The sequence below is a fragment of the Odocoileus virginianus genome, chromosome 16 (genome assembly GCF_023699985.2).
Source record: "Odocoileus virginianus isolate 20LAN1187 ecotype Illinois chromosome 16, Ovbor_1.2, whole genome shotgun sequence".
Lineage (NCBI taxonomy): Eukaryota > Metazoa > Chordata > Mammalia > Artiodactyla > Cervidae > Odocoileus > Odocoileus virginianus.
In genome coordinates, this window is record NC_069689.1 from 59,454,154 (window position 1) to 59,478,690 (window position 24,537).

The following is a 24,537-nucleotide window of genomic DNA, read 5'->3' on the forward strand; positions in this document are numbered from 1 at the left end:
GCAAGAATACTGGAGTGGGTTGCCATGCCCTCCTCCAGGTAATCTTCCCGATCCAGGGGTTGAACCCACGTCTCCTGCTTCTCCTGCATTGCAGGCAGTTTCTATACTACTGAGTCACCAGGAAAGCCCTATGACCTAGCTAATATACCTTGTCAAAAAATATAGGGGAAATTTATGGAAACTTTAAGGCTGTTTGACCAAGATAGTACAACATAGTTTGTTGATTCAGGTTTTGTTTACTGATGTGTTCTCACTCACCAGAGATTCTGGAGAAGCTCAAACAGCCACAGTTCTTCCCAAGTGGGGTGGATGTGCTGACCCACGCTAAATTGTAACAAAGGACCAAAAAGCCAAGAAAGGCAGGAACTCACAGATTTCAGGAGACAACAGGGCTTTATTGGGTCCCTGGCAAGCATCCAGCCCAACTACGCTCTCACTGTTCTCTGACAGGACGGGCAAGATGGTCTCACTCTGTCGTGAGAAATTGGCGAGGGAGGCCTGGAATGCTGGTTGGAAGAGGTCCTGTGAAAATGAACTCCCTGATCTCAGCAGCAGAGATAGATAAATAGAAGGAACACAGTACAGGAGTCAGCATAGTGGACATGGGTGTAGAAACCAGACCCCTAGCTATGGTTAATCGATCATGGGGCCCCAGGAATGAAAAGACCAGACAGTGCCAAAGATATCACCCAGTTATGACCATAACTGAAGACTTCTGGTCAGGCAAAGAGGCCCATCTCAAACTGCCAAAGTAGAGTCAAAATCTCCCACTTAAATTTCCAGACTTTCAATGGAGAGGAAGTCAAATATTTTTTAAGAAAAGCCTTATTTTGCATATTGTGAACCTTCCTTGCAGTCTTCCCTCAAAGGGATCTACGTTCAATTATTTGGGAATGGAAAGGAAAAGAAAATACTCAGACTCGGGGAGGGGGTTCTATAGGACACTGCCTTCAAGCTAAGTCCAATGTCTGGGGACAACAGAAAAGTATGTGGTCTGCCCATCCAAGGAGACATTTAATAGACTAAATTTTGTGCCATAGTAGACTCGGTGGAAACTCAAAGCCAATGAAGGGTTAGTTATTTTGAGTGTACAGTTGAAATGGATATATTCTAGTGGGATAAGAGTGACAACAATTAAAAAAAAAAAAAAAGAGTGACAACAGTAGGATAGGATAAGCATGAGTGATTACAGTAGGACAGGATGAGCATAAGCCCTCAGAATACCCCCTCACTACCAAAATGGTAAAAGTGATACCATTTTTGTGCAGGAACTATAGATATCAGTGTTACTATCAGATTGGCGGGCGAAGTCATAATGACTTCTACCACAGCCCAGCTTGGTCAGTGCAAAATACCAGGAGGTCTTCGGCTCGTTGTAAACTTTTGTAAAATGTGGTGACTGCGATGACAGGTGCTCTCCCAGAAATGGTCTTCTTGCTAAAGGAAATTCACCCACCTCTTGGCATTTGGTATGAACGCTTTGGTCTAGCAAAATCATTTTTTCCCCTCCATTTTGATGAGCAAAGAACATCAGAAGCAATCCATCTTCAGGTGGCAGGGCCACAGGACTCCATTGCTGTCCTGCTTAAAGATATGTAACATCTTAGCTGTACATCTCCGTGCCACAACCCGCCTCATGGGGGACCTTGACCTCAGCACTACAATGTTCCATCATGTTGATAGGGCCTGGAGATCAGCAGTTTCCCTAGATGCTTTGTTAAGACATATGTATGAGTCAGAGGTGGGAGATAAAGCATGTGGAAATGCAAACTTTTCCCCTGATAAAGTTCCTGGGGATCAAGTGATCCATTGAGGTCAGAATAGTTTGTTAATGTAGAACAAATTCCTACATTGTGAATTCCTTACCACTAAGGCCCAATTTCAGGCAAAAATGTCAGGTGGGGGCATCTTCTTGCTCCAACCCACTTACTGACTGATCCAGAAGACTGCCAGCTTTGGGTTGGGCCTAGAGCGAGTGAAGGCTCTTGAGCAGGTCAAGCCAGTAACACAAATGATTCTGCCAACAGGCTGCCTGTGGCAGACCCAGGGTGCTTGAGGGATTTATCTGTGGCATACTGGGGAGCTACATGGAGCCTCGGCTGAGCAGAGTGCTGTGTGTAGCTTTTGGAAAGTCTTGATCTGGAAAATGAGGCAGGAGAATCCAGAGTGTGGAACCAAGAGATACGCTGGCCAACAAGTAACTATTAGCCTGTTGAGACACAGTCCTCTGACTTGTCACTGGGCTCTGGGGCAGTCTAAGGCTTGGCTACAGCATACTAGGTGGCCATGCTGGCCTTCAGGAAAAGGGGCTGTCAGACCCACCCAGCCACAGACAGGTGTGGCCACCATCACTAGGCAGACATGCCAGGATGGGGCTCTCAAGGCACAGGCAAGCATGTTGGTGGGGGAGGGGAGCGGTGTGGCTCACTCACTCTCTCCCACAATGCCTCCTCCTGACCTATGGCTGAGTTCATCTCAGTCTACACCTATGCTATGGCTTTAACGAGGGGGGAACCTGTCTTGACCATTACAGGCCCTTCTGGATTTGGTTTGCTCTCCTGACCTGTGACGCCTCTCCCATCAAAATCCACAGGAATATCAAATGTTCTAAATCTTCAACCAGAGAAGGCACTTCATAGCAAAGTGATGGGTTGATGCTAATGGCATCTGTTCATCTTGTCAGGATCCCAGAAGTCTAGAAGCGGTTAGCTTGAAAATACAGTGAAATAGTTTGCTGAAAACTCAGGTGTGGCACCAGCTGAAAACAATACCTTGAGAAACTGGGTAAGGCCTGCAAGATGGAGCACAAGCTCCAAACCGGCCAACAGTTCATGGTGCTATTTCTCCTACAGGTTGAAGCGTGAAGAGGGGCATGTTATTACTACATCTCAAAGCTCTTCTCATACCTGAGATTTAGGATTCGACTGGTGTAGAGGTTTTAGTCCCCAAGGAAGCATCTTCAAAAATTCATAGTAATGATTCAAGTGAATTAAAGGCCTAGGCATCTGGCCGTCTCAGGTTTTTTGTACCTCTGAGCAACACATAGCTAGGATAGGAGTGTATCTAGAATAGAAGCATACATAAAGACTACATGTAGGAGTAGCTAGGATGATTAACCCTATCAAGGGAAAATAAGATCTCGGCTATTTAAAAGGAGCAGGGTACAGATGGACGTGGGGTGTTTTCTAAAGTGCTTCCTGGTTCTCCATATCCAGTGGCTAATGTTTGCCACACAGGCAGGACCACTAAGGAACTGGACTTTGGGACTGAAGATTTATGTCACTCCAACAGGCAAAAAAAATCCATAGTCATAAATACTAGTTCTCATGACCAGTTATGGAAGTGTGCTGTATAGCCTTTACTCACACCTCCCTTCTTGCTGGGTTATATTCCTTCCACAGGTTGCGGAATTTCAAGATGAGATGATGATAAAAGAGGGAAGAGTATAATTTGTGACACTGGACTTCAGAGAATGGCAGCCCTAGTCACTATCCCTGGACTTGGTCATTGGCTATGACCTTGAATGGTCTCCCCAAGCAGAAAACGATTTGCTTTTGGCCACATGTGAGAATTGTAATAAGTCATATGGGAAGAAGGGTATGTTTTTATGTGTCAGGTTTTCTCCAGTGATTGCCTACCAAGCCCTTACCCTCCACCATTCTTCTGGTGAGAATCCCCATTCTTTGGAAAACTGCCTCTCCCCTACTGCATTGCCCTGAGCTCTGGGATGGGAATTTCAATCTTGAGTGGAAGGAGACCCACTGCAGCCAAGGCTAGCAGCTCCTGGGAGGCAAGCTCCAAGCTACTATGGCTCCTGCCCTTCTAGGTCCTGTGAACTACCCCACACCCTTCCCGAGTCCCTGCTCCTTGTTAGGTTGGTCCAAGTCCATCTCTGTTGCTCAAAACCTGAGAAACATAATGGCCAGTGTCTCTTTTGAGACCACCTCATACATTGCTGCCTCCCACCGGTGGTCAGCTCAGGGTCTGGCATAAAGGAAGTCTGCTCAGTATGTCTGAATGAACAGGTGGGTGAACAAACAAATCAACAACATTCAGCTCTCAGTTCACCAAGGCAGTCTGGATATGCAGGCTGGGAGCGTGGGGGGCACACTGGGGCAAGAGGAGAAAGAGGGGAGAATCACCTGAGCACAAGAGGAGGTAGAGAAGTCAGAAATGTCTAGTGGAGGGGGGAAATACGGGACAAAGAAAGGCCTGGGTAGTTGGGTGGGGCTGGGGCTGAGAAAGTTCTGCAGCTGGGAAAGCCAGAGACAGTCCGTGAGTAGCTAAGAGGACAACGGCACTGGTCATCCCTTCGGCTGGTCTTGCTGCAGTGGAGGCAGTCAGAGACACTGGGCGTCTCCCCAGCTCTACTCTTCTTTCCTGGGTTCCTTTCTTTGCATTCCTCTTCCAAATGAAGGAGCAGTTCCAAAGGCCTAAGCACCCTCATGCTCAGGGACCCAAGTCATCTTCCCAGTGGTACAAGAAGCACAGACTGGCTGGCTGTTGCCATGGAAGGCTGAGACTGTCAATCCAGGAGCCAAACCATGGATCTATCTTTCCAGTGGGTCCAGGGACTGGAGGATGTCCGCAGAAAACCCTGCCTGGGGAAAGGGGACCCTGACCCCGTACACCTACAACCACACTAGAGGAGGTGAGCTGGATGCACAGTGGCTGCCTTTATTGCATTCCAAGGGGACTGGGCTAGCTCTGGACTCCCCCTTCCCAGGCTTCAAGAAGGGCTCTCAGGAAGGACCCAGGGTGCTGGGCTGAGGACAAAAACTCCTCAGGAGCCCGCACTGAGGCCCAGAGCTGGAGGCCCAGGATTGAGAGCTGAAAGTTGGAGGCAGGGGTCCTAACCCCCAGACAGAGATGCTTGTCTACCCCATGCAGGGATGGGCTCCATTCCTCCCAGAACTCCCACGTGCACTCCCTCTGGAGAAGAGTCCAGCCCTCTGTCCCTGGTCAAGAGGGCAGTGTGGAATTCACTGTGACCCCCTCTCCTTTCAGTAAGGAGCACGAGGTCTCGCAAAGTCGACGCCTTCCCTCTGGCCACAGCTGCTGATGCAAACCTCACCTCATGGCAGAGGGCCTGGGAGGAGGGGACAGGTGTACTGGGGATGGCGGCTGAGAGGCCAGAGGGTGTGCTCCTTCCCGAGGGGTGGTGGGAGGGTGGGGGTCAGCTAGGAAGCCCTCGGGTAGAGGGACAGTCAGTGAAAGGCAGGCACAGGCTGCAATCGGGCTCAAAGCCAGGGATGGGGATGGGGAGCAAGGGGGCAGGGAAGGCAGGGGAGTGAGTGCCTGAGCAACAGGGAAAGGCTGAGCATGAACACGCATCACCAAAGACCACTGCACAAGGAGGGGCAGGCCCTGGAAGGGCCCTGAGCCCCACTCGGGCTCAGGGACAGGTTAGTGGCAAGATAAGCTGGGATAAATGAGGCAAAATGGCTGAAGGAAAAGACCCTGAGAGTCACCAGGTCAGACAGAGCAGAGGAAGTCTGGAGCCCTGAGGGCAAGGAGAGATCAGAGCGAAGTGAAGGGAGAAGGGAGATGCTGTCCCACATGCCCCAGATTGACTTTAACAGCAGGGTCTGGGCAGGACATTGGCTGCAGATCATGCAAAGGACTCAGGGCGGCCCCAGCAGTGGCCAGTGTAAACTTCAAGGACGGCCAGGCTGCCAGGCACTTGGAGGTGGGGCCTGGGAGCCCTGGTGACAACGGCATCAGAAGAGGCCATGGGGCTGGGTGCCCCCACGCCCAGTGTCTGAGGAGGAGCTGAGTGAGGAGTGGCGGCTCGGAAAGGCCCTGGGTGGAGCCTCCTGGGGCACACCTGCTCCGTTGGTTCTGTACTGGGAACATCTCTGGCGGTTTGAGCTGCTTCCTTGTTGGTCTGCTGCTGGAAGGAGGCCCCCAGCCTCCTGTGGGGGCTACCGCATGCCCTGGGTCTTGGAGCCCCCATCTTGGGTGGGAGGCTGTCCCAATAACTGGGTGGTGACCACCTCTGAGGCCTGAGGGGTGGCTTTGGAGCCCGAGGCACTCTTCCGGGTGCCCTGGGGACTTGGGGGGCCTTTCTTCTGGGGCTGAGGACTCAGCTGGGGGCCCTTCCTGCCGGCAGATGGACTCTTGGAGCCTTTGGCCTTGGCTTGAGGGTGGGTGGCCTCTGGGCCCTTGAGGGGTTTTAGCCCCAGCATCTCACAGAAGGTGTTGCACTGGTGGGAGGAGGCAAACTGGTCCAGCAGGGCGGGGAAACAGCTCTCCTTGAGACCTTGGTACCTGTGGCAGGACACAAGAGCTGAGTGGGGTCCCACCCAGAGAGGCAGTCCTCAGGGGCAGACCGTGGGGTGGCCATGGCATGGTGTCATGCCCAAGGTACCTCTCACCTCACCTCGGGGTGCTGGGGAGTCCACCTCAATGGGCAGCACCCTAAACCTCACTTTTAATCTGAGGCCTCATTTGGCCCTGGCCCACGGAACTCATCACGTGGGATGTTGCTTGGTATGAGGAGGCTCTGCTTTATCAACATACATTAGTGCAGACTCCAGGTCCCCATCCACTCACAGGCCCTGTTTCTCTGCCCCCTGATGAACCTCCACAAGGTTTCTCTGTGATAAAGCAGAGGAGCAGGTTCACTGCAACCCCAGAATGCCAGGTGGTCCTTTGTGGGTGGCAAGAGCTGCTGGTCGTGATCTGGGGTCAGGGTCGCAGCAGGTGGGGAGCAGAGGTCCTTGAGACATTAGGACATAGCCTTGGGCACAACTGGGGCTACTGAGTCACAAGGTCCAGCACCTTAGGGATGGAGAACCAGAAGAACTTTGACATTTTATACCCCAAGCAGCCTCTCAGAGGGCATTCTGTTGCCAAGAAGCACTCACCCTCGCAGTTTGGTAGCAATCTGCACATCGGTCATTTTCCAGTTAACCCCTGAAAAGAGAAAGACAGAGAGTTTTGGGAGCTGGTAGTAGCCTGGGGCAGTTCTAGGGGCCCCAGGTCTCCAAGATGCATACCATTTTAGATGGGAACAAGCCAAGCTCTAGGCACATCTTCGGGCTCCCTCTCACTGGGCATCACCTGGCCTGTCTCAGGGGCAGTGTGGGTATATTTGTATTATGAGTAGTAATAATAATTTCATTTTCACAGGTGAGGAAATTAAGTAACTTCAGCAGTCATTCATTCATTCATTTAGTAACTGGGCACAATCCGTGTGCAATGACCACTGTGAAATGAAGTATCATTCCTAGACCCACAAGTCTTCCAGCTAAGTTATTCTGTCTCTACTGGGTGAGATTAGGTCATCCTAAACTGGGCAAGTCTCTGGCTTTGAGCTAAAACTTTCTGCTCCTCCTTAACAGATTAGCTCATCTGGACAGAGAGAGAGAGGTGGAAATGGAAAGGTATAACAGGGCTGGGCTGGCAGAAGTGTAGCATGGATAAGACCAGCTTCCACATACTCATCAAGGCAGCAAGCAAGCATTGCAAGCAGCCAGACAGGCTCTAAGGTTAAGAGAGCCTTGAAGGACAGAGTTGGGCAAACAGTGATGGAAGAAACACATCTCACCCTGGCCAGGCTACCCCAGCACTTTAACATTGCGCGTCAGGCCTGTGACCACCCTTCCCTGTTTGCACTCTGTCCAGCTGCCTTCCTCCAGGAACCAAGCTCTCGCTAACAGGCCTGAGTGCCAGTAGATGACAGAGCAGCACAGATGTGGGCTTGAAACCAGGCAGATCCGGACTTCCATTTTGGCTCTGTCACTTTGGAGCCGTGTGTGGTTGGCCAGTCACTTCCTATCTCTAATCCTCGACAGTAAACCCAGTGATCATGCTGCCCATCTTGTAGGGGAATTAAGATGATCACGGTATGTGTCAGACCCTAACTTAGTATCTGAAGCACAGCAGTTAGGCAATAAATATTCATTTCTTTGTCTTTTCTCTTTCAGCATTTTTCACATTCCATTTTGCATGATAATACTCATGATCCCTCACTTGCACAGAACTCTGGTTTGCAGAGGGCATTCCCAAATACAGTCTCATGGAATCTTCATAATAAGTCTGAGAGAGAGGCAGGGAGGATACTATTATTCCTAGAGAGGAAAAGGAAAAAGCTCTGTGTGCAAGGGTAGAAGAGAGTTTAGGAAGTTGGAGAGGAAGAAAGTTCAGAGCAGAGCTGCAGGGAAGAAGGGTGATTTTGAAAACGTGGTCATGCAGCTTGAATTAGATCCATGAAATAGTCTTTGAAATAATATATTTTTTAAGTGGAGCCTGGAGTATACTCCTTTAAACACAACTGCAGTAAGAGACTAGGCTCCATGAGGGTCTGGTATGTACTAGGGTTGCACACAAAGTGGTTTCTGTCCAGTGCACTTTACAAGGTTACCGTGAAAGCAGAGGAGAACACACGTGGAAGTGTGCGGCACACCAGTGCCCTGCCCTCCGCATGCTTTCCTGCACATGCACACACCCACCTCACACCCTCATACCTGCCAGGTCTGTGACAAGGAAGCTGCCGTTCGTCCACAGATAGAGCCAGTGCTGGAAGGTCTGGCATTTCCACACGGCCTCAGAGCTGCTAGGCGCTGCAGGAGCCGCAGCACAGCCCCAGTCCCGGGAGCAGTAGGACTCTAGGGGCTGGCCCAGGTCCTCCTCCAGGGTGGCATAGGGGATGTTGTTGGCAGGACGGTAGATCAGATACAGTGGGATGATCCTAAACACAGTGCCACCCCACAGTAAGCAGGACTGACTGTGCCCCGAGAGTGCCTCCCTCCACCTCAACTCCACACTCTTGGAGACAAAAGGAAGGTCTTTCCAAAAAGGGAGCTCAGCTCTGAGCCTGAAGGGCAGCAAGGACAGGAGTTCCCCACTGGCTTCAGGGTCCTGTCCATCCTCTGAGGTCAGTGGAAATGAGAGCTGAACCCTACTCTGGCCCCAGGAGGCCTCTGTGCGTGAATGAGGGTGACAAACAGAAAGGAATACCTCTGAGAGGATTCAGCCAGACTGTGTCCATGCCCACTAGACCCTGGATGCTTTAGCCTCCCTGTCACCTTCAGAGAGGCCCAGAAGCTGCCATGCCTAAACTCCACAATCAGCAAAAACTGGAAGAAGGGGTAGAGAATTCGGGTGGGTGAGAGGAGACTGGAGACCAGAGCAGAAGCTTCTCTAAAGTGGGCCATGAAAAAAAATAAATAAATAAAGTGGGCCGTGAATCTTGAGGTCTTTGTTTCTAGATTCTGTGGAACCATTGAGCTGAGCATGGGGCTAGCTGGGAGCCCATTTGCACATGACCATTACTCAGGGGGTCCCCAGGAGGCTATGATTCATGGCTCTGTGCAGAAGCTCAAGTCAGACTGCATGGCCCCCTCCCTGTGTACTTACTCAGGCACCTCTCCAAAGCCAGGAGCAGCCCGGGCTTCAGCTGCAAAGATTTTGCAGTACTCCCGGCTCATGTTCTGGATCTTGCACCCCTGTGGATTGAAGAGAACCAACTCTGGTCAGCATGGAATCGCTCCTGTCCTCGGTCATACCTTGCTCTAAGTGGGAGGCTGTCTGCTAGAGGCTGCAGGGAGGATCCCAGCCCTGGGGAAGGTGGGGTTCACTCCTACCCACCTCCCTCATCTGCATCTCATTTTTCTCAATTGTAAAACAAGAGGCTTCGGACATGTTTTCAAAGTGGTTTCCAAACTGTGTTTGCTGGAGCCCTAGTGATAGGTGGCTGTGTCCCAGGGGCCATGCTGCAGAAAGTGGGGTACCCCCTCACAGTCACCGCTTGTCCCCTCACAAATAAGGCTTCTCTGTGCAAGATACAGTTAAGGGAAGTGAAAAAGGTTTCTGCTGAAAAATACAGTTTGAAGACTATGGTCCCAAAGATGTAGCCTGGACTACATCTCAGGCTCTCCTCAAGGTAAAGCAGAGACTGAGATGGCATCCACCTCCATATGGGGCTTTCCAACAGTACCAGGTTGGGAAGGGGAGGGACGAGAGGGTGGAAGCAGGGGCAGGGGCATGGGACAGTACCTGGATGGTGACATCATAGTTTCTGCCCAGGAGAGATGTCTCGCTGCTGGGCCCGAACACAAGCAGGCTGGACACCTTGATGATACACGTGCGGCCTGACTCGAAGATGGGTTCCAGCCCGTAGATGACCTTGGCCTGGGAGGCCTTCCTCAGGCTGCAACAGTGTCCACCCCCTCGAAGTTCCTCGCTCACCAGGCGCCCAAAGAGCTTGTCCCCCCAGCAGCCAGAGTCAGCCAGACCCTTAGCGAACACCATAGGGGTCATCTCAATCTCTTCTCCAACTGGAGGGAACAGGAAAAGTGTGAAAAACTAGAAACTCCCCCTCAGGACATACCTGGCTGTCCAGGGGTTAAGGTTACGCTTCCAGTGCAGGGGGCGTGGGTTCAATCCCTGGTCAGGGAACTAAGATTCCATATGCTGCAGGAAACAGTCAAACAAATACATAAATACACATTATAGAAACTCCCCCTGACTGATGCAGAGTTCACAGGGCAGGAAAACTGTGGAAGTGGTACACTCACTCTGTCCATTACTGCTTTTTGGGGGTGCACTGTGGGGTCCCTACTGGACTGTGAGCTCCTGATGGCAGACCCTGTAGCTATGCAACCCTTGGTCATTCAACAGTGCTTGTGTGTGAGGGCTCAGCACACACAAGTAAGGGCTCAGCCTGTGTCTGTGGAAGGCAGGGGTTTTTCTGAGGAAGCAGCAATCAATACAGACTATCAGGACTAATTTGTTTTAGAATTTGGTGTTTTGATCAAGTGAATAAGTGATTCCATCTCAATCAACATGTTTGACTGGAAAAAAAAGTTTGAGACTAATCTAATAGCAGTGAGTACTACTGGTGCTCAAATTGTGATCACTAAATACCATTTTCCACTAAAGTGAAAGTGAAAGTCGCTCAGTCGTGTCTGACTCTGCAACCCCATGGACTATACAGTTCATGGAATTCTCCAGGCCAGGGTACTGAAGTGGGTAGCCTTTCCCTTCTCCAGGGGATCTTCTCAACCCAGGGATCAAACCCAGGTCACCCACATTGCAGACAGATTCTGTAACAGCTGAGCTACAAGGGAAGCCCAAGAATACTGGAGTGGGTAGCCTATCCCTTCTCCAGGGAATCTTCCCAACCTCGGAATCAAATCGGGGTCTCCTGCATTGCAGGCAGACTCTTTACCAACTGAGCTATGAGGGAAGATTATTTTCCACTAAAAGGAACCAGAAATCCCTGAACAAATGGCAGGAAGTATCCTGGATTGGCCAGAAACATCTGTGGATCAGAAAGTAAGTGAAATATCAAAAACAACTGGTTGCTTGTCACAAGAACACAAGAGCCAACCTGAAGGGGCTTCCATTGGCCAAAAAAAAAAAAGAGAGAGAGAGAGAGAGAGACAATTTTACCAACAAAAAGATTAACTCTAAAGTATTGAATATTCAAATGTGTTAAAATCCATACTTTCATAATTATAAAAAAAAAAAAAACCTTTCTCCTAGAAAAAAACAAAAAACCCTCATTGGTGACCTGTGGAAGATGTTACAGCACTAATTCATTATTCTGAAAGCTTAGCAAGAGGGAAAAGAAAGTAATTTCCATTCATTTTTTTGCTGGACCTATATGTATCAGGATTACCAAATAAACATTTCCTCTTTACTGAAAAATTTTAGCTAGTGAATAAAGAAAAAATGACAGAACTAAAGTACTCCATGTTGTAAACCTTAAGGAAATAAAGGATTGAGGTAACAATCAGGGCTCCAAAATCACTGCAGATGGTGACTGCAGCCATGAAATTAAAAAACACTTGATCCTTGGAAGGAAAGTTATGACCAACCTAGACAGCATATTAAAAAGCAGAGACATTTCTTTGCCAACAAAGGTCTGTCTAGTCAAGGCTATGGTTTTTCCAGTGGTCATGTATGGATGTGAGAGTTGGACTATAAAGAAAGCTGAGCGCCAAAGAATTGATGCTTTTGAACTGTGGTGTTGGAGAAGACTCTTCAGAGTCTCTTGGACTGCAAGGAGATCCAACCAGTCCATCCTAAAGGAGATCAGTCCCGGGTGTTCATTGGAAGGACTGATGTTGAAGCTGAAAGTCCAATACTTTGGCCACCTGATGCGAAGAGCTGACTCATTGGAAAAGATCCTGATGCTGGGAAAGACTGAGGGCAGGAGGAGAAGGGGATGACAGAGGATGAGATGGTTGGATGGCATCATTGACTCAATGGACATTGGTTTGGGTGGACTCTAGGAGTTGGTGATGGACAGTAAGGCCTAGCGTGCTGCGGCTCGTGGGGTCGCAAAGAGTTGGACACGACTGAGCGACTGAACTGAACTGAATAATCAGTGACTGCTAAAACTCCTCAATAACGACAGGGGTGGTACCAGATAACAGTTTTAATTAATTTTTTTTAAACTGTGCCTTGCAGTAAGTGGGAATCTTAGTTCCCCTAACAGTGATTGAACCCAGGTGTGGTGGTGAAAGAGTCGAGTCCTAACTACTCAATTGCCAGAGAATTCCTGTTTTTTTTTTTTTTTTTTACTTTAAAGGGGATAGATCAGGCAGAAAACATGTGAATAAACTCAGTGATCATTCTTAGTATTACTAAAACAGATATCATGTGCCTGAAGATTAGAGGCAAAAGGAAACACACAGCTTACCTGTGAAATGTTCCCCCAAATTTGCACCTGAATTGGAGCACCTCAAGCTAATCACCAGTTTAGAAGAAGTCCATCAACGAAGGAACATGTTAAATGGTGATACAATCGACAAAATCCAAAATGGAAGAAATTCTACACGTCAAGTGACTTCAAGAAATATATGGTAAGGTCGGAAAACAAATGAGGGAGGAGGAACTATTATACACTTGACAGATTTAAGAGATATGTCAGGGACTTTCCTGGCAGTCCAGTGGCTAAGACTCCATGCTCCCAGTGCAGGGAGCCCAGGTTCAATCCCTGGTCAGGGAACTAGATCCCACAAGCCACAACTAAGACCTGGTGCAGCCAAATAAACAAATATTAAAAAGAAAAAAAAGAAGATATGTCAGCCAAAAGCACTGAGTGGTTTCTCATTCAAATAAACCAATGCTTACAAGATAGGAAAATCTGGTTTTATGAGAATAAAGTATTATTTGTTCTTAGGCATAAGGTTATATTTGACATTAACTTTGATAACTGAACAAAAGGTACTAATTGAATGAATGAGTAAAGGAATGAGTGAAGGAAGGAATTCATGAAGCTCTAGAAATCTTTCCATCACCAGCTGCCTTCGCAGTCCTAAAACCTTAATGTGTCTTTTGCAGGAGCAACACAAACTCTTCCTCTAATATTTGTGCCTTCAAACTGTTTGTCAAACTTCAGGGTGTATGACAATCACTAGGGTGTCTACTGACATGCAATAATGTTAGGTCCTTCCCCAGAGACTGTGATTAAGAGTGTCTGCAGCAGGGCTCAGGTAACTGCATTTTAGCATGCTCCCCAAGTGGGTCTCATGCTGGAATTCACAGACTGCTGTGAGAAACTCCAGGGAGGAAGCCGGCAGGGAGAAGTACCCTGGTAGCCAGTCCTGCTCTCGATCAAGTGCTCTGACGAGGGGAGAGGGCACAGGCTGACTGAACTCCTTGTGGGATAGCCCTCTAGCCCTTCCTACCCCCTCAACTTCTGAAACAGCTGTCCTCCCTCCACCTCCTCCACAAGCCACATGCTAAACTAGGAGGAAAGGGTAGCTGTATGTGGAGACGAATGTGGCATTTGGAGCAGATTCCAAGCTTCTCTTGTAGCTCAGTTGGTAAAGAATCTGCCTTCAATACAAGAGACCCGGGTTCGATTCCTGGGTTGGGAAGATTCCCTGGAGAAAGAAATGGCAACCCACTTCAGTATTCCTGCCTCGAGAATCCCATGAACAAAGGAGCCTGGGAGGCTACAGTCCATGGGGTCCCAAGAGTCGGACCACCACCAAGTCTTTAAAGAACCCCTGCAGAGGCAGGCCTAGGGACACAGGCCCATCCATTCCTCCCCCTGAGGGGCATCGTACCTTGCCCTTCTTCTCTGGAGATGAATCCTGACAGCACTGTGTGGAGAAAAAGCAGAGGAAGTCACTGTCCTCAGGTAGGCATGCCCACAGACAGCTCTACCTCTGCAAAGATGACTATTCCCTATCCCCGTCCTCCTTGGAGCAGAGACCAGGCGGAGGGGGCAGGGTCACACTCACCCTCAGGGCTGAGGCAGAAGTCGGTGGAGGCTGAGCCGTGCTCATTGTGGATGGTGCATCGATACACGCCACAGTCCACGGGGGACGCTTGCACGATGGCCAGGGCCGCAGGCCCCTCATCCCCGGCACTGCAGAGAGGAGACCCTCCCCCTGAGGCCATCACCATGGCACAGCCCAGGCCAGACTGTGTCCTGAGAGTCCTCAGACCCCACTGTCAGAGGCTGCTGTGGGCACAGGCTCCAGGAGCTCTGGGCAGAGCCAGGCCTGTATCACACAGGCCAGGTTTGTGATCCTGACCCTCACTGGCTGTGGGACTCTGGGCAAATGACTCAGTATCTCTGAGCCTCAATGTTCTCCTCTTAATGGTGGGAGTACTAGAGTATCCCTTATAGGGTTACTATGAGGATTAACTGAGAGGGTGGATCCAAAGTTGGGATGATGCCCCCACATGATCACTGCTGCCATGTCTTAGGGGGCCAGGTGGGGGTGGCACCCATCTGGCTTACCTCCTGCCCACTTCGCCCACTGGGCGCTGATCCTTGGCCCACGTCAGGACGGAGTCACTGAGAATGTTGAAGAACTGGCACCAGAGCTTCAGGCTGCCCGAGGCATCAGGAAACTGCTCCACCCGAATCTTCCGAATCACCTGTGGGGCTGGGATCAAGGGCACAGTGGGAAGGAGTGAGCCCCCTCCCCGCCGTCCTGTGCCCTCTATGCCTTGCCCCCGCTTCCCTGGGTGTCCTTGGTGCACAGGCTGAGAGAAAACAGGATTCAAGTCTCCACACACACCCATCACTTCACCCGCCCCTGCCACATCTGTGTCTCTGAGGCCTTTGCCCTGACTTCAGAGCATACAGCTTTGCTAGAAAGAACCCAGCTATGCGCCCCCACTCCAGGCCAGGCAGAGTCTCACAGCTGAGGCCAAAGACAGCAGTCAAGAGAGGACGTTCAGCCTGCAGCCTGGGCTCCTAACTCTAGGACCCTGCATTTGAGTCCTGTCTGCACCACTCTGTACTCATGGGACAAGTCTGCAAAGAGGGGATGATGGGGGTGACGACAATGATGATGAGGCTAGGGCTAGGATGCTATTGAAGCTGGGCCCCGGGCCGAGCCCTGGATTTATTCTATCCTGTTTAACCTCATAATGTTATGAAATTGGTCCTATTATCAGCTCCAAGCCACAGAGCCAGGACAAAAACTAAGCCTTTCTGATTCTACAGCCTGTGGGATTATTACATGGGAATACCTTTACAGAGGTGCACAGGTCTCCAGCAGGCAGGTGACCCAGCAGCATCCTCTCCTGGTAGCCCATACCCAGTACTCACCTTTCAGCAGGTCTTTGGCCTTCCTGGACTTGGCCGGAGTATCCTGATTGCCTTCCTCCAGGGTCAGCTCAGCATCTAGACTGCCGGCTTTGGGGCTGGGGCCTGGGTCTCCTGTTGCCAACTCCTCCTCTGCCCGCGGCACCTCCAACATGCCTGCTTTTCTGCCTTGAGTCGGGGAGCGTCTCTCCCGCCCAGGAGTCCCTGGGGACCCAGGTGCAAGGGCCTTCCTGGGCCCCCTGGGGGAGACCGAGGGGCTCTCCCTTTCTTCAGCCTTGGCAGCCTCTCCGTCTCCCGCGGCTTTTACCTTGGGGAGAAATCTCTTCCTCCGGGCCCCCAGAGCCAGCTCCTCAGGCGTCGCTGCGGGGAGCGTCTCTCCCGGGGCCTCCTCCTCTGGGGAGGGCTCCTGGGCTCTGCTCTCTGCTGACAGCAGGGCCTGCCTAGGGGCTGCCTGCCCACCACCCTCCTCCCTAAGCAGCCCACCCATGTTGCTTTCCCGGGAGGCCTCCAGGAGGACAGGCCCCTCAAGGGGAAGCTCTCCCTCACCCTCGCTGGATCCTCCTGAGGCCAGCCCAGGGCCCTCCTCCTCACCAACCACGATGGCAGGGACCGAGAGAGGGCTGGGGCCTGGGCGCCGGGCAGCAGCCAGGGCCTGCCGGCCAGCCTCCACCTCACGGTCCAGGAGGCCAGTGAGGCGGCGGGAGGTGCAGGGGCTCAGCAGGAGGGTCTGTGCACTCTGCACCAGGTGGTTGTTCTCCACGCGCTCCAGGATGCGCCGTGATGTTCGGGGACTCAGTCCGGCCACTTCTATGGTGGGGGCCAGGGTGGGCAGGGGTGCCGGATCCCCAGTGGCAGCTTTCCCCTGAGACTCCAGGCCCCCTCCACTTGTTTCCGAGCTGGACAGCTTTAGCAGCAGAAGCAAGTAGTTCTTCAGGGAGTCTATGAGGCCAGGGTCACAGGTCCGGGGACCTGAAGTCCTCCCGTCCGCATCTGGCACCTTGGCGCAGGCCCCCTCACTGTTTACCGCCACGGTTTCTGGAGGGTGACTCTGGCTGGATGGCCCTGGCCCCAGGTGCAGTGAGGGGGCAGAGCTCAGCAAGGTCTTGTCCTCAGAGGGCGGGAAGGCAGCTGCACTCCTGGGCTGAGAAGCTGGGGTGCTGGGCAGCCCCTCCTGGGAATGACGAGCCAGGCCAGCCTCAGGAGGAGAGGGCAGGGGGCACCCCTCGGGGCCTAAACTCCTTGGAGGACCGCCACCCAGAGCTGCAGGTGGTGCTCTTCCCAGCTCTTCCTCCCTCGGACGCTGGAACAGGCCCTCCCTTGGTTTGTCCCTCCCTGGAGCGGACCACTCCGGCCCTCCAGAGCGCTCTCCTCCCACCTGCTCCGAACGGCCCTCAGGAGGCAGTTGTGCCCTGGAAGCGAGGTCCCCCACCAGGGGACCCAGCACAGCTTCCTCCCGGCTCCCAGAGGCTGGTCCTGGTGTCTCGTCAGATGTGAGGATACAACCCAGTTTGTCTGGGACAGAGAACTCTTCCTGGCTCTGTCCAAAGCCTTCAGTAACCTGAGACCTAGGATTCTCTGAAGGTGGGCGTTTGGGGGCCCTGGAGTGTGGGCTGAGACTGGTCATGGACACCTTCTCTGAATGACCTTTCGTGGTCAAGGGAGTGCTCCCCTCTGACTGTGTCCCCTTGTCTTGCTGCACCCATCCGTCTTCCTGGGTCCTCTCTTCCGCCTGCATCCCCACCCTTCCTTGTGCCATCACATCCTCCTGGGAATTCCTGTCCGACTCTGACCTCTCACTTCTTTGCATCATAACATCCACTTGTGTCATCCTATCTGCCTGTGTCCGTTGGGAGGCTTCTGTTTGGTCTCCCTGCATCCTCCTGTCCACTTGCATCTTCCTGTCCACCTCTCTATTCTTTTTGCCTCCTGTTTTCTGGTCAGGAGACATTTTCCTGTCCTCCTGGGTTTCTGCATTCATGGGCTCAATGATGCCCTGACTTCTAAAGGTGCTGTGGCCAGCAGAGACTGGATCGGAGCTGCTGCTGGCCGATGCAGGAGCCATGGTTGCCTGGGATTCCTGGACCTGGGAACACACGGACAAAAGCAAGAACTTAACTACAGGTGCCTTAGGCTCTCTTTCCAATCTGATGTCCCAGTCTCCTCGGGCCTTAACCACAACTGCCGGGATGGGAATCTGGCCACCTGGTTTCTCAGGCCTGTTAGGGGTGACAAAGTCCCATGCCCACCCACCAAACCCCGTGAACCCAGAATCCAGATAAAGTAATATCCAGAATCGAGGTCTAGCTCTGGGCCTTCCCACGTCTCCCTGAAGAAATCCTGCCTTTCCTGATGGGCTCTGCTCATGTACTACTCCTCCCCTCACCCCCACCATTTGGAGGGGAGTGTCCTCTCTCAGGGCTTCTGAGCAATCAACCTTTCCCTCTCCTGTGGCATTACTGCTCGGGATAGAATGATGGGTGAGGTGGGAGAGTATTGAAGGGTCTCCTTGACAGCATCGGGGGCAACATCACCATTAATGCTGAGTGAGCGGTAATTACATAATGCTAGTCACAGAAGGTTAAAGTCGTTGTGAATGACACTTATGCCAGGAGATCCATGAAATGTTACAGTGTTACCCTTCTGAACACCCACTATTTGCAAAACATTATGCCAGGCCCCCACTTATTATATAGGTATTACCTCACTCCTCACAACAATATGAAATAGTTATAAGAATTATCTCTATTTTAGAGATAAGAACACTGATGGTCAAAGAAGAAATGTGGTTTGTCCATTATCAGATAGTAAACAGTAGCGTTTAGAAACCAGGTGTGTCTAACTTCAAATCGCAAGTTCTGTGCTTTTATACTATAATGTCACACATTTAAATATAATTAAAGGACCTCCTATCTAAACACAGTGGCCTAAACAGTAATTTGCCTCTTGCCTCTTGGATATGCTCAAAACCAGCTAAGTAAATAAGAAAAAATAAAGCAAATTCCACTGTTAGTGGAACTGGAGGCTGATAAAACCTATAGTCTCAAAAAAGTGTGGGGAGGTAAGGAATGCCAAAAGCAGACAGATGAAAGTCTGGGAGGCTGTAAGACTGTAGGACTGTGGAAGACTGGGTGGAAATCCAGCAGAAGACATATAAGGGAGATGTCTAATGGAGTCAGGGAAAGAAAAGTGGAACAGCCTACCAGAGGCAGATCTCAAAAAACATCAACAAAAAACACACTCTTGAAGAAACCTCCTGAAAATTGCTAAGAAAATTGTTTTTGAATATGCAAGGGCTTAAGGATAAGTGTTCCCAGGGCCCTGGAGGAAATTACTGGAGAACAAACTTTGGTCAACCAAGAAATGATTGGAAAACCACAGCAAGACAACTGACAGTGAACAGTGAATATGCAGTTAACCCTCTGGCTAACCAAGACTAAAGCCAAAAAAGTTTATAGAGTGGCAGATCAGAATGTCAATGCTTATGCCCTGACAATGCAGAAATGATACAACTAGCAGAGAAGGGGAAGGAGCAAGAAGATGAGTGGTGTGAGTGCCTTAATTGTATCACTTATACAAGCTAGGAATCAGAGGAATGATTCAAAGCTGAAAATCCAGGCAATAGAAATATGGGATATATAAATATATATAAAGATAGCCACTTAGAAATACAACTTTGGGCTAATAGGAGAGAGAAAATGAAAGGGAAAAAAGATAGGAAGGAAGTGGAAACACCACTCATAAAAAAAGTAAAACATTAATTAAACACAAAATTATAGACATATTATATAGAATTTATACATTATTACATACAAATATTTATAAGTATCAGAAGAACCACACACAAAACCAAAGCTAGAGGGAACCTGCTACATATAGCACAGGGAGCTCAGTTTGGTGCTCCGTGAAGACCTAGAGGGGTGGGATAGGGGGAGGTTGGGAGTGAGCTCAAGAGGGAGGAGATATATGTATACCTATAGCTGACTCACAATGTTGTACAGCAGAAATTAACACAACAGTGTAAAGCAGTTATATTCCAATTAAAAACAAGAGCAAAGAGAATACATAATGAAAGACTATACATAAACTATATTCAAGTCTAGAATTTAAAGCTACTTTACTGCATATGGAATGCTGTCCCTGGTGGCTCAGACAGTAAAGAATCTGTCTGCAATGCAGAAGACCTGGGTTCGATTCTTGGGTTGGAAAGATCCCCTGAAGAAGGGAATGGCAACTCACTCCAGTATTCTTGCCTGGGAAATCCCATGGACAGGGGAGACTGGCAGGCTACAATCCATGAAGTAGCAAAGAGTTGGACACTTTCAAGTGATCGACTAACACTTTCACTTCCACATGGGATGCTAAATGAATAGTATGAATAAAAAAAAAAAATAGAGCTTGGAGAATATTCTCCAAGTCTCTTCGTCGCTTCAGTCGTGTCCGACTCTGTGTGACCCCACAGACGGCAGCCCACCAGGCTCTGCCATCCCTGGGATTCTCCAGGCAAGAATACTGGAGTGGGTTGCCATTTCCTTCTCCAATTGTAGAATATTAGGAGCCATCAAATACTAAGTCCAACAGAAGAATGTTAGTATCTTTTTACTTCTGACATTCTAGGGTTCAGTTCAGTTCAGCTCAGTCGCTCAGTCGTGTCCGACTCTTTGAGACCCCATGAATCAAAGCACGCCAGGCCTCCCTGTCCATCACAAACTCCCAGGGTTTACTCAAACTCATGTCCATCGAGTCGGTGATGCCATCCAGCCATCTCATTCTCTGTCGTCCCCTTCTCCTCCTGCCCCCAATCCCTCCCAGCATCAGGGTCTTTTCCAATGAGTCAACTCTTCACATGAGGTGGCTAAAGGATTGGAGTTTCAGCTTCAGCATCAGTCTTTCCAATGAACACCCAGAACTGATCCCCTTTAGGATGGACTGGTTGGATCTCCTTGCAGTCCAAGGGACTCTGAAGAGTCTTCGCCAACACCACAGTTCAAAAGCATCAATTTTTCAGCGCTCAGCTTTCTTCACAGTCCAACTCTCACATCTATACATGACCACCGGAAAAACCATAGCCTTACTAACATAGCCATAGCCTTACTAGACGGGCCTTTGTTGGCAAAGTAATGTCTCTGCTCTTTAATATGCTATCTAGGTTGGTCATAACTTTCCTGATTAGGAAATATTAATATGGATATGAGAGCTTTAAATTTACAAAGAAAACGCTGACTTTGCACACATGGCTCATGTGAACAGAACTTTTTAATTTTTTTGGCCTTGCCTTGCAGCATGTGAGATCTTAGTTTCTGGACTAGGGATCAAACCTGCACCTGTTGCAGTGGAAGCAGTGTCTTAACCACTGGACCGCCAGCGAAGTCCCATGAATGGAATTGCTGATTAAAGCTCTTCACTCCCCCTCACCCCTAAACTGATCAGTCCTATAGAACCTACTGCTTCACTATCTCAATATCTATTCTCTTCTGTCTCCACAGCCAAGAGCCTAATCTAAGCTGCCAACAATTCTGTCTTGCCTAAGCCTCCTAATTGGTGTGTCTGACTCTAGTCTTTGCCTCTGCAAATTTGCAGCCCAACTGATCTTTCCAAAATATAAATCTGATTGTGACACTCCCCTGCTTAAAAGCTTCTCAGTGACTTATCATCACTTACAGGTTAAAGCCTAAAAGCCCCAACCTAATACAGCAAGAAGTTGAAGAATACTCTCTGCCCGCTAGGGTGTGGGGAAACAGGCATCAGCACAGCCTCCACGGATAGTAATCTGGCTTTACCTACTTAAACGGAAACCACTCACACTCTTTGACCCCAAAATCCCATTCCTTGGAGTTTATAGAAATACGTCCATGTTCAAACGGACATACATACAGGGATATTTGTTGCAGTATAGTTTACAATAGCAAAAGACTAGATATGATGCTGGGAAAGATTGAGAGAAGAGAAGGAGACGAGAGAGGATGAGATGGTTGAATGGCATCACTGATTCAATGGACATGAGCTTCAGCAAGCTCCAGGAGATGGTGAAGGACAGGGAAGCCTGACGTGCTGCAGTCCATGGGGTCGAAAAGAGTCAGACATGACTTAGTGACTGAACAACTACAAAATCAGCAAGAAATGATCTAACTTACCTCCATATGGGATTAACTCAATGAATTCTGGTACATCCACATCCCAAATAAGTAAAATAAATATCCAAATAAAAAAGCAAAGTATTGGGACAGAAAATATCATACACCACCCATGTGTAGGAAATACAGACACACATACTTGTAGATGCACAGAAAACAGATCTAGAAGGATGCCCAACATACCAGTTACAGCAACTGACTTCAGAAAGAGGAAGGGGGTGGGGGCAGTAGAGAAAGGGTGAAGGTTTTAGTTCAGTTCAGTTCATTTCAGTCACTTAATCGTGTCTGACTCTTTGAAACCCCATGAATCGCAGCACACTAGGCCTCCCTGTCCATCACAAACTCCCAGAGTTTACTCAAACTCATGTCCATCGAGTTGGTGATGCCATCCAGCTATTGCATCCTCTGCCATCCCCTTCTTCTCCTGCCCCCAATCCCTCCCAGCATCAGGGTCTTTTCCAATGAGTCAACTCTTCGCATGAGGTGGCCAAAGTATTGGACTTTCAGCTTCAGCATCAGTCCTCCCAATGAACACCCAGGACTGATCTTGCAGTCCAAGGGACTCTGAAGAGTCTTCTCCAACACCACAGTTCAAAAGCATCAATTTTTCGGCACTCAGCTTTCCTCACAGTCCAACTCTCACATCCATACATGACCACTGGAAAAACCATAGCCTTGACTAGACAGACCTTTGTTGGCAAAGTAATGTCTCTGCTCTTTAATATGCTGTCTAGGTTGGTCATAACTTTCCTTCCAAGAAGTAAGCGTTTTTTACTTTCATGGCTGCAATCACCATCTGCAGTGATTTTGGAGCCCCAAAAAATAAAGTCTGACACTGCTTCCACTGTTTCCCCATCTATTTCCCATGAGGCGATGGGACCAGGATAAAGGTTTAATATACTCTAAATACTTCTCATACTTCATGAATTTTATACCATGTGCCTATGACACATATTCCACAAAAGCTAATGAAGAATGAAAATGAATAAGTAAACAGGCCCTTGTGTGATCAGTGAGGCCTTTCAGCAGGAGAGCCAGGTCTCTCCTGGCTCATCTCTTGTGTTCCTCCATCCTATAGCACTGACACCATACTGACTACTGTGCTATTTTATAATCACTTTGTTTCTTCTCTGCTGGACATTCTCAGTCTTACTGCTCACCCGTAGGACTCCTTTTCCCTAAAGACTTCCCTCAAAATTTCTTTCTCTTCTCTGAAGACTTCTGTGTTCCCTTGTGCTGTGCTGTGCTTAGTCGCTCAGTTGTGTCTGACTCCTTGCGACCCCATGGACTATAGCCCACCAGGCTCCTCTGTCTATGGGGATTCCCCAGGCAAGAACATTGGAGTGGGTTGCCATGCCCTCCTCCAGGTGATCTTCCAACCCAGGGATTAAACCCAGGTCTCCCGCAGTGCAGGCAGATTCTTTACCATCTGAGCTACCTAGGAAGCCCAAGAATACTGGAGAGGGTAGCCTATCCCTTCTCCAGGGACCTTCCCGACCCAGGAATCAAACCAGGGTCTCCTGCATTGTAGGCAGATTGTTTACCAGATGAGCTACCAGGGAAGCCTTTGAACTCCCTTCTCCATCCCTAAAAATTTAAGTGGCTTCCTGTCCTATGTACCCTTGGCAAATGTACCTAATTCTATCATTATATCCTCACTCTCTGTGGCAGTTATTTGTTTTATGCACATGATTCATCTGCTAATCTTTGAACTCTTCTGAAGAGGGCCCAGCTCAAGGCCAGGGTTAGACTTGGTGCACAATAACTATAAAGGTTGATGTCTCTAAACACTATGGTATGTATGTGTCTGCATCTGGAACTGGGTAGAGATCTGAGGAGAAATGTCATGTACTTCTTAAAAATAACACTTGTGTGAGCTGGGGTGAAACTAGATGGTTCTCTGGGAGCTTTTTCATTACGAAGAACATTAGCAGTTTTAATTTGCTATCTTGTCTTTCTGTCTTCCCTATAAATTCTCAGAGATTAAGGAATCAGTTTGATTTACCTTTGCAATGTTCATAGGCCACGGCACATAGGAGGTTCACAGAAATGAACCACTGAATGACAAATACTATGGCTTGTCACCCTCTGAGAGGGCATGACCCTGGAGCGCTGGTTTTGGGAAGCAGGATTCAAAGCCAAGGGCTTAACAGGGATGGAGCTGGGGAGTGTCAAGGACCTGGAATCTATTTCTTGATGAAACCCAGACTCAGGGCTCATATTGAGGCTTCATCATCTTTAAATCTTTTATATAATTACCCAGTGAAACCATCTGGCCCTAAAGATTTTAGGGGAAAAACTTAAAAATTACAAATTAAATTTCTTTAGCAGTCATAGGGTTCTTCAAATTATCCTGTTTCATTTTTACATGAGTTTTGGTAGTTTCTGTTGTTGTTGTTTTTTTTTTTAAGAATTGTTCTATTTCATCTAAGTTGTTGAACTTGTGTGTGCATTTTTTTCATAATAGAACTTTATTATCCTTTTAATGCTTGCAGGGTCTCTGGTGATATCCCCTTTCATTCATTTTTTAAAAAGCTTTACTGAGGTATAATTAACAAAACAGTATGCATTTAATATATACAACTTGATGTTTTGATATACCTATATACTGTGAAATGATCACCACAATCAAGCTCCTCTTTCATTCTGAATACAGGTAATTTGTCCCTTTTTTTTTTTCCCCCCTTGTGAGACTTATTAGAGGTTTATCAATATTATAGATCTTCTCAAATAAGATTCTGGTTTATTTTTCCATAGTTTTAGTTTTCAATTTCATTGTTTTTTGCTCTTTTCATTACTATTTCCTTCCTTCTGATTGCTTTGGGTTAATTTTGTTCTTTCTTTTCTAGTTACTCAGTATGAGAGCTCAGAGTTTTG

At 48.9% G+C, this 24,537-nt stretch overlaps 1 protein-coding gene across 2 annotated transcripts in view; it reads right to left on the reverse strand.

The window, feature by feature from the left end:
• Positions 1–374: 374 nt before the first annotated feature.
• Positions 375–24,537, reverse strand: part of ALPK3 (alpha kinase 3) — a 56,763-nt gene continuing 32,600 nt past the window's right edge. For both annotated transcript variants that reach the window (XM_020911246.2, XM_070478302.1), the window contains 9 exons: positions 15,533–17,612; positions 14,714–14,861; positions 14,208–14,335; positions 14,031–14,066; positions 10,003–10,283; positions 9,364–9,452; positions 8,472–8,695; positions 6,870–6,918; positions 375–6,270 (listed from right to left, as the gene is read on the reverse strand). In XM_020911246.2, the coding sequence (XP_020766905.2) occupies positions 5,925–6,270; positions 6,870–6,918; positions 8,472–8,695; positions 9,364–9,452; positions 10,003–10,283; positions 14,031–14,066; positions 14,208–14,335; positions 14,714–14,861; positions 15,533–17,612 (3,381 nt within the window). In that variant the 3' untranslated portion in view covers positions 375–5,924. The remainder of the gene's footprint in view (positions 6,271–6,869; positions 6,919–8,471; positions 8,696–9,363; positions 9,453–10,002; positions 10,284–14,030; positions 14,067–14,207; positions 14,336–14,713; positions 14,862–15,532; positions 17,613–24,537) is intronic.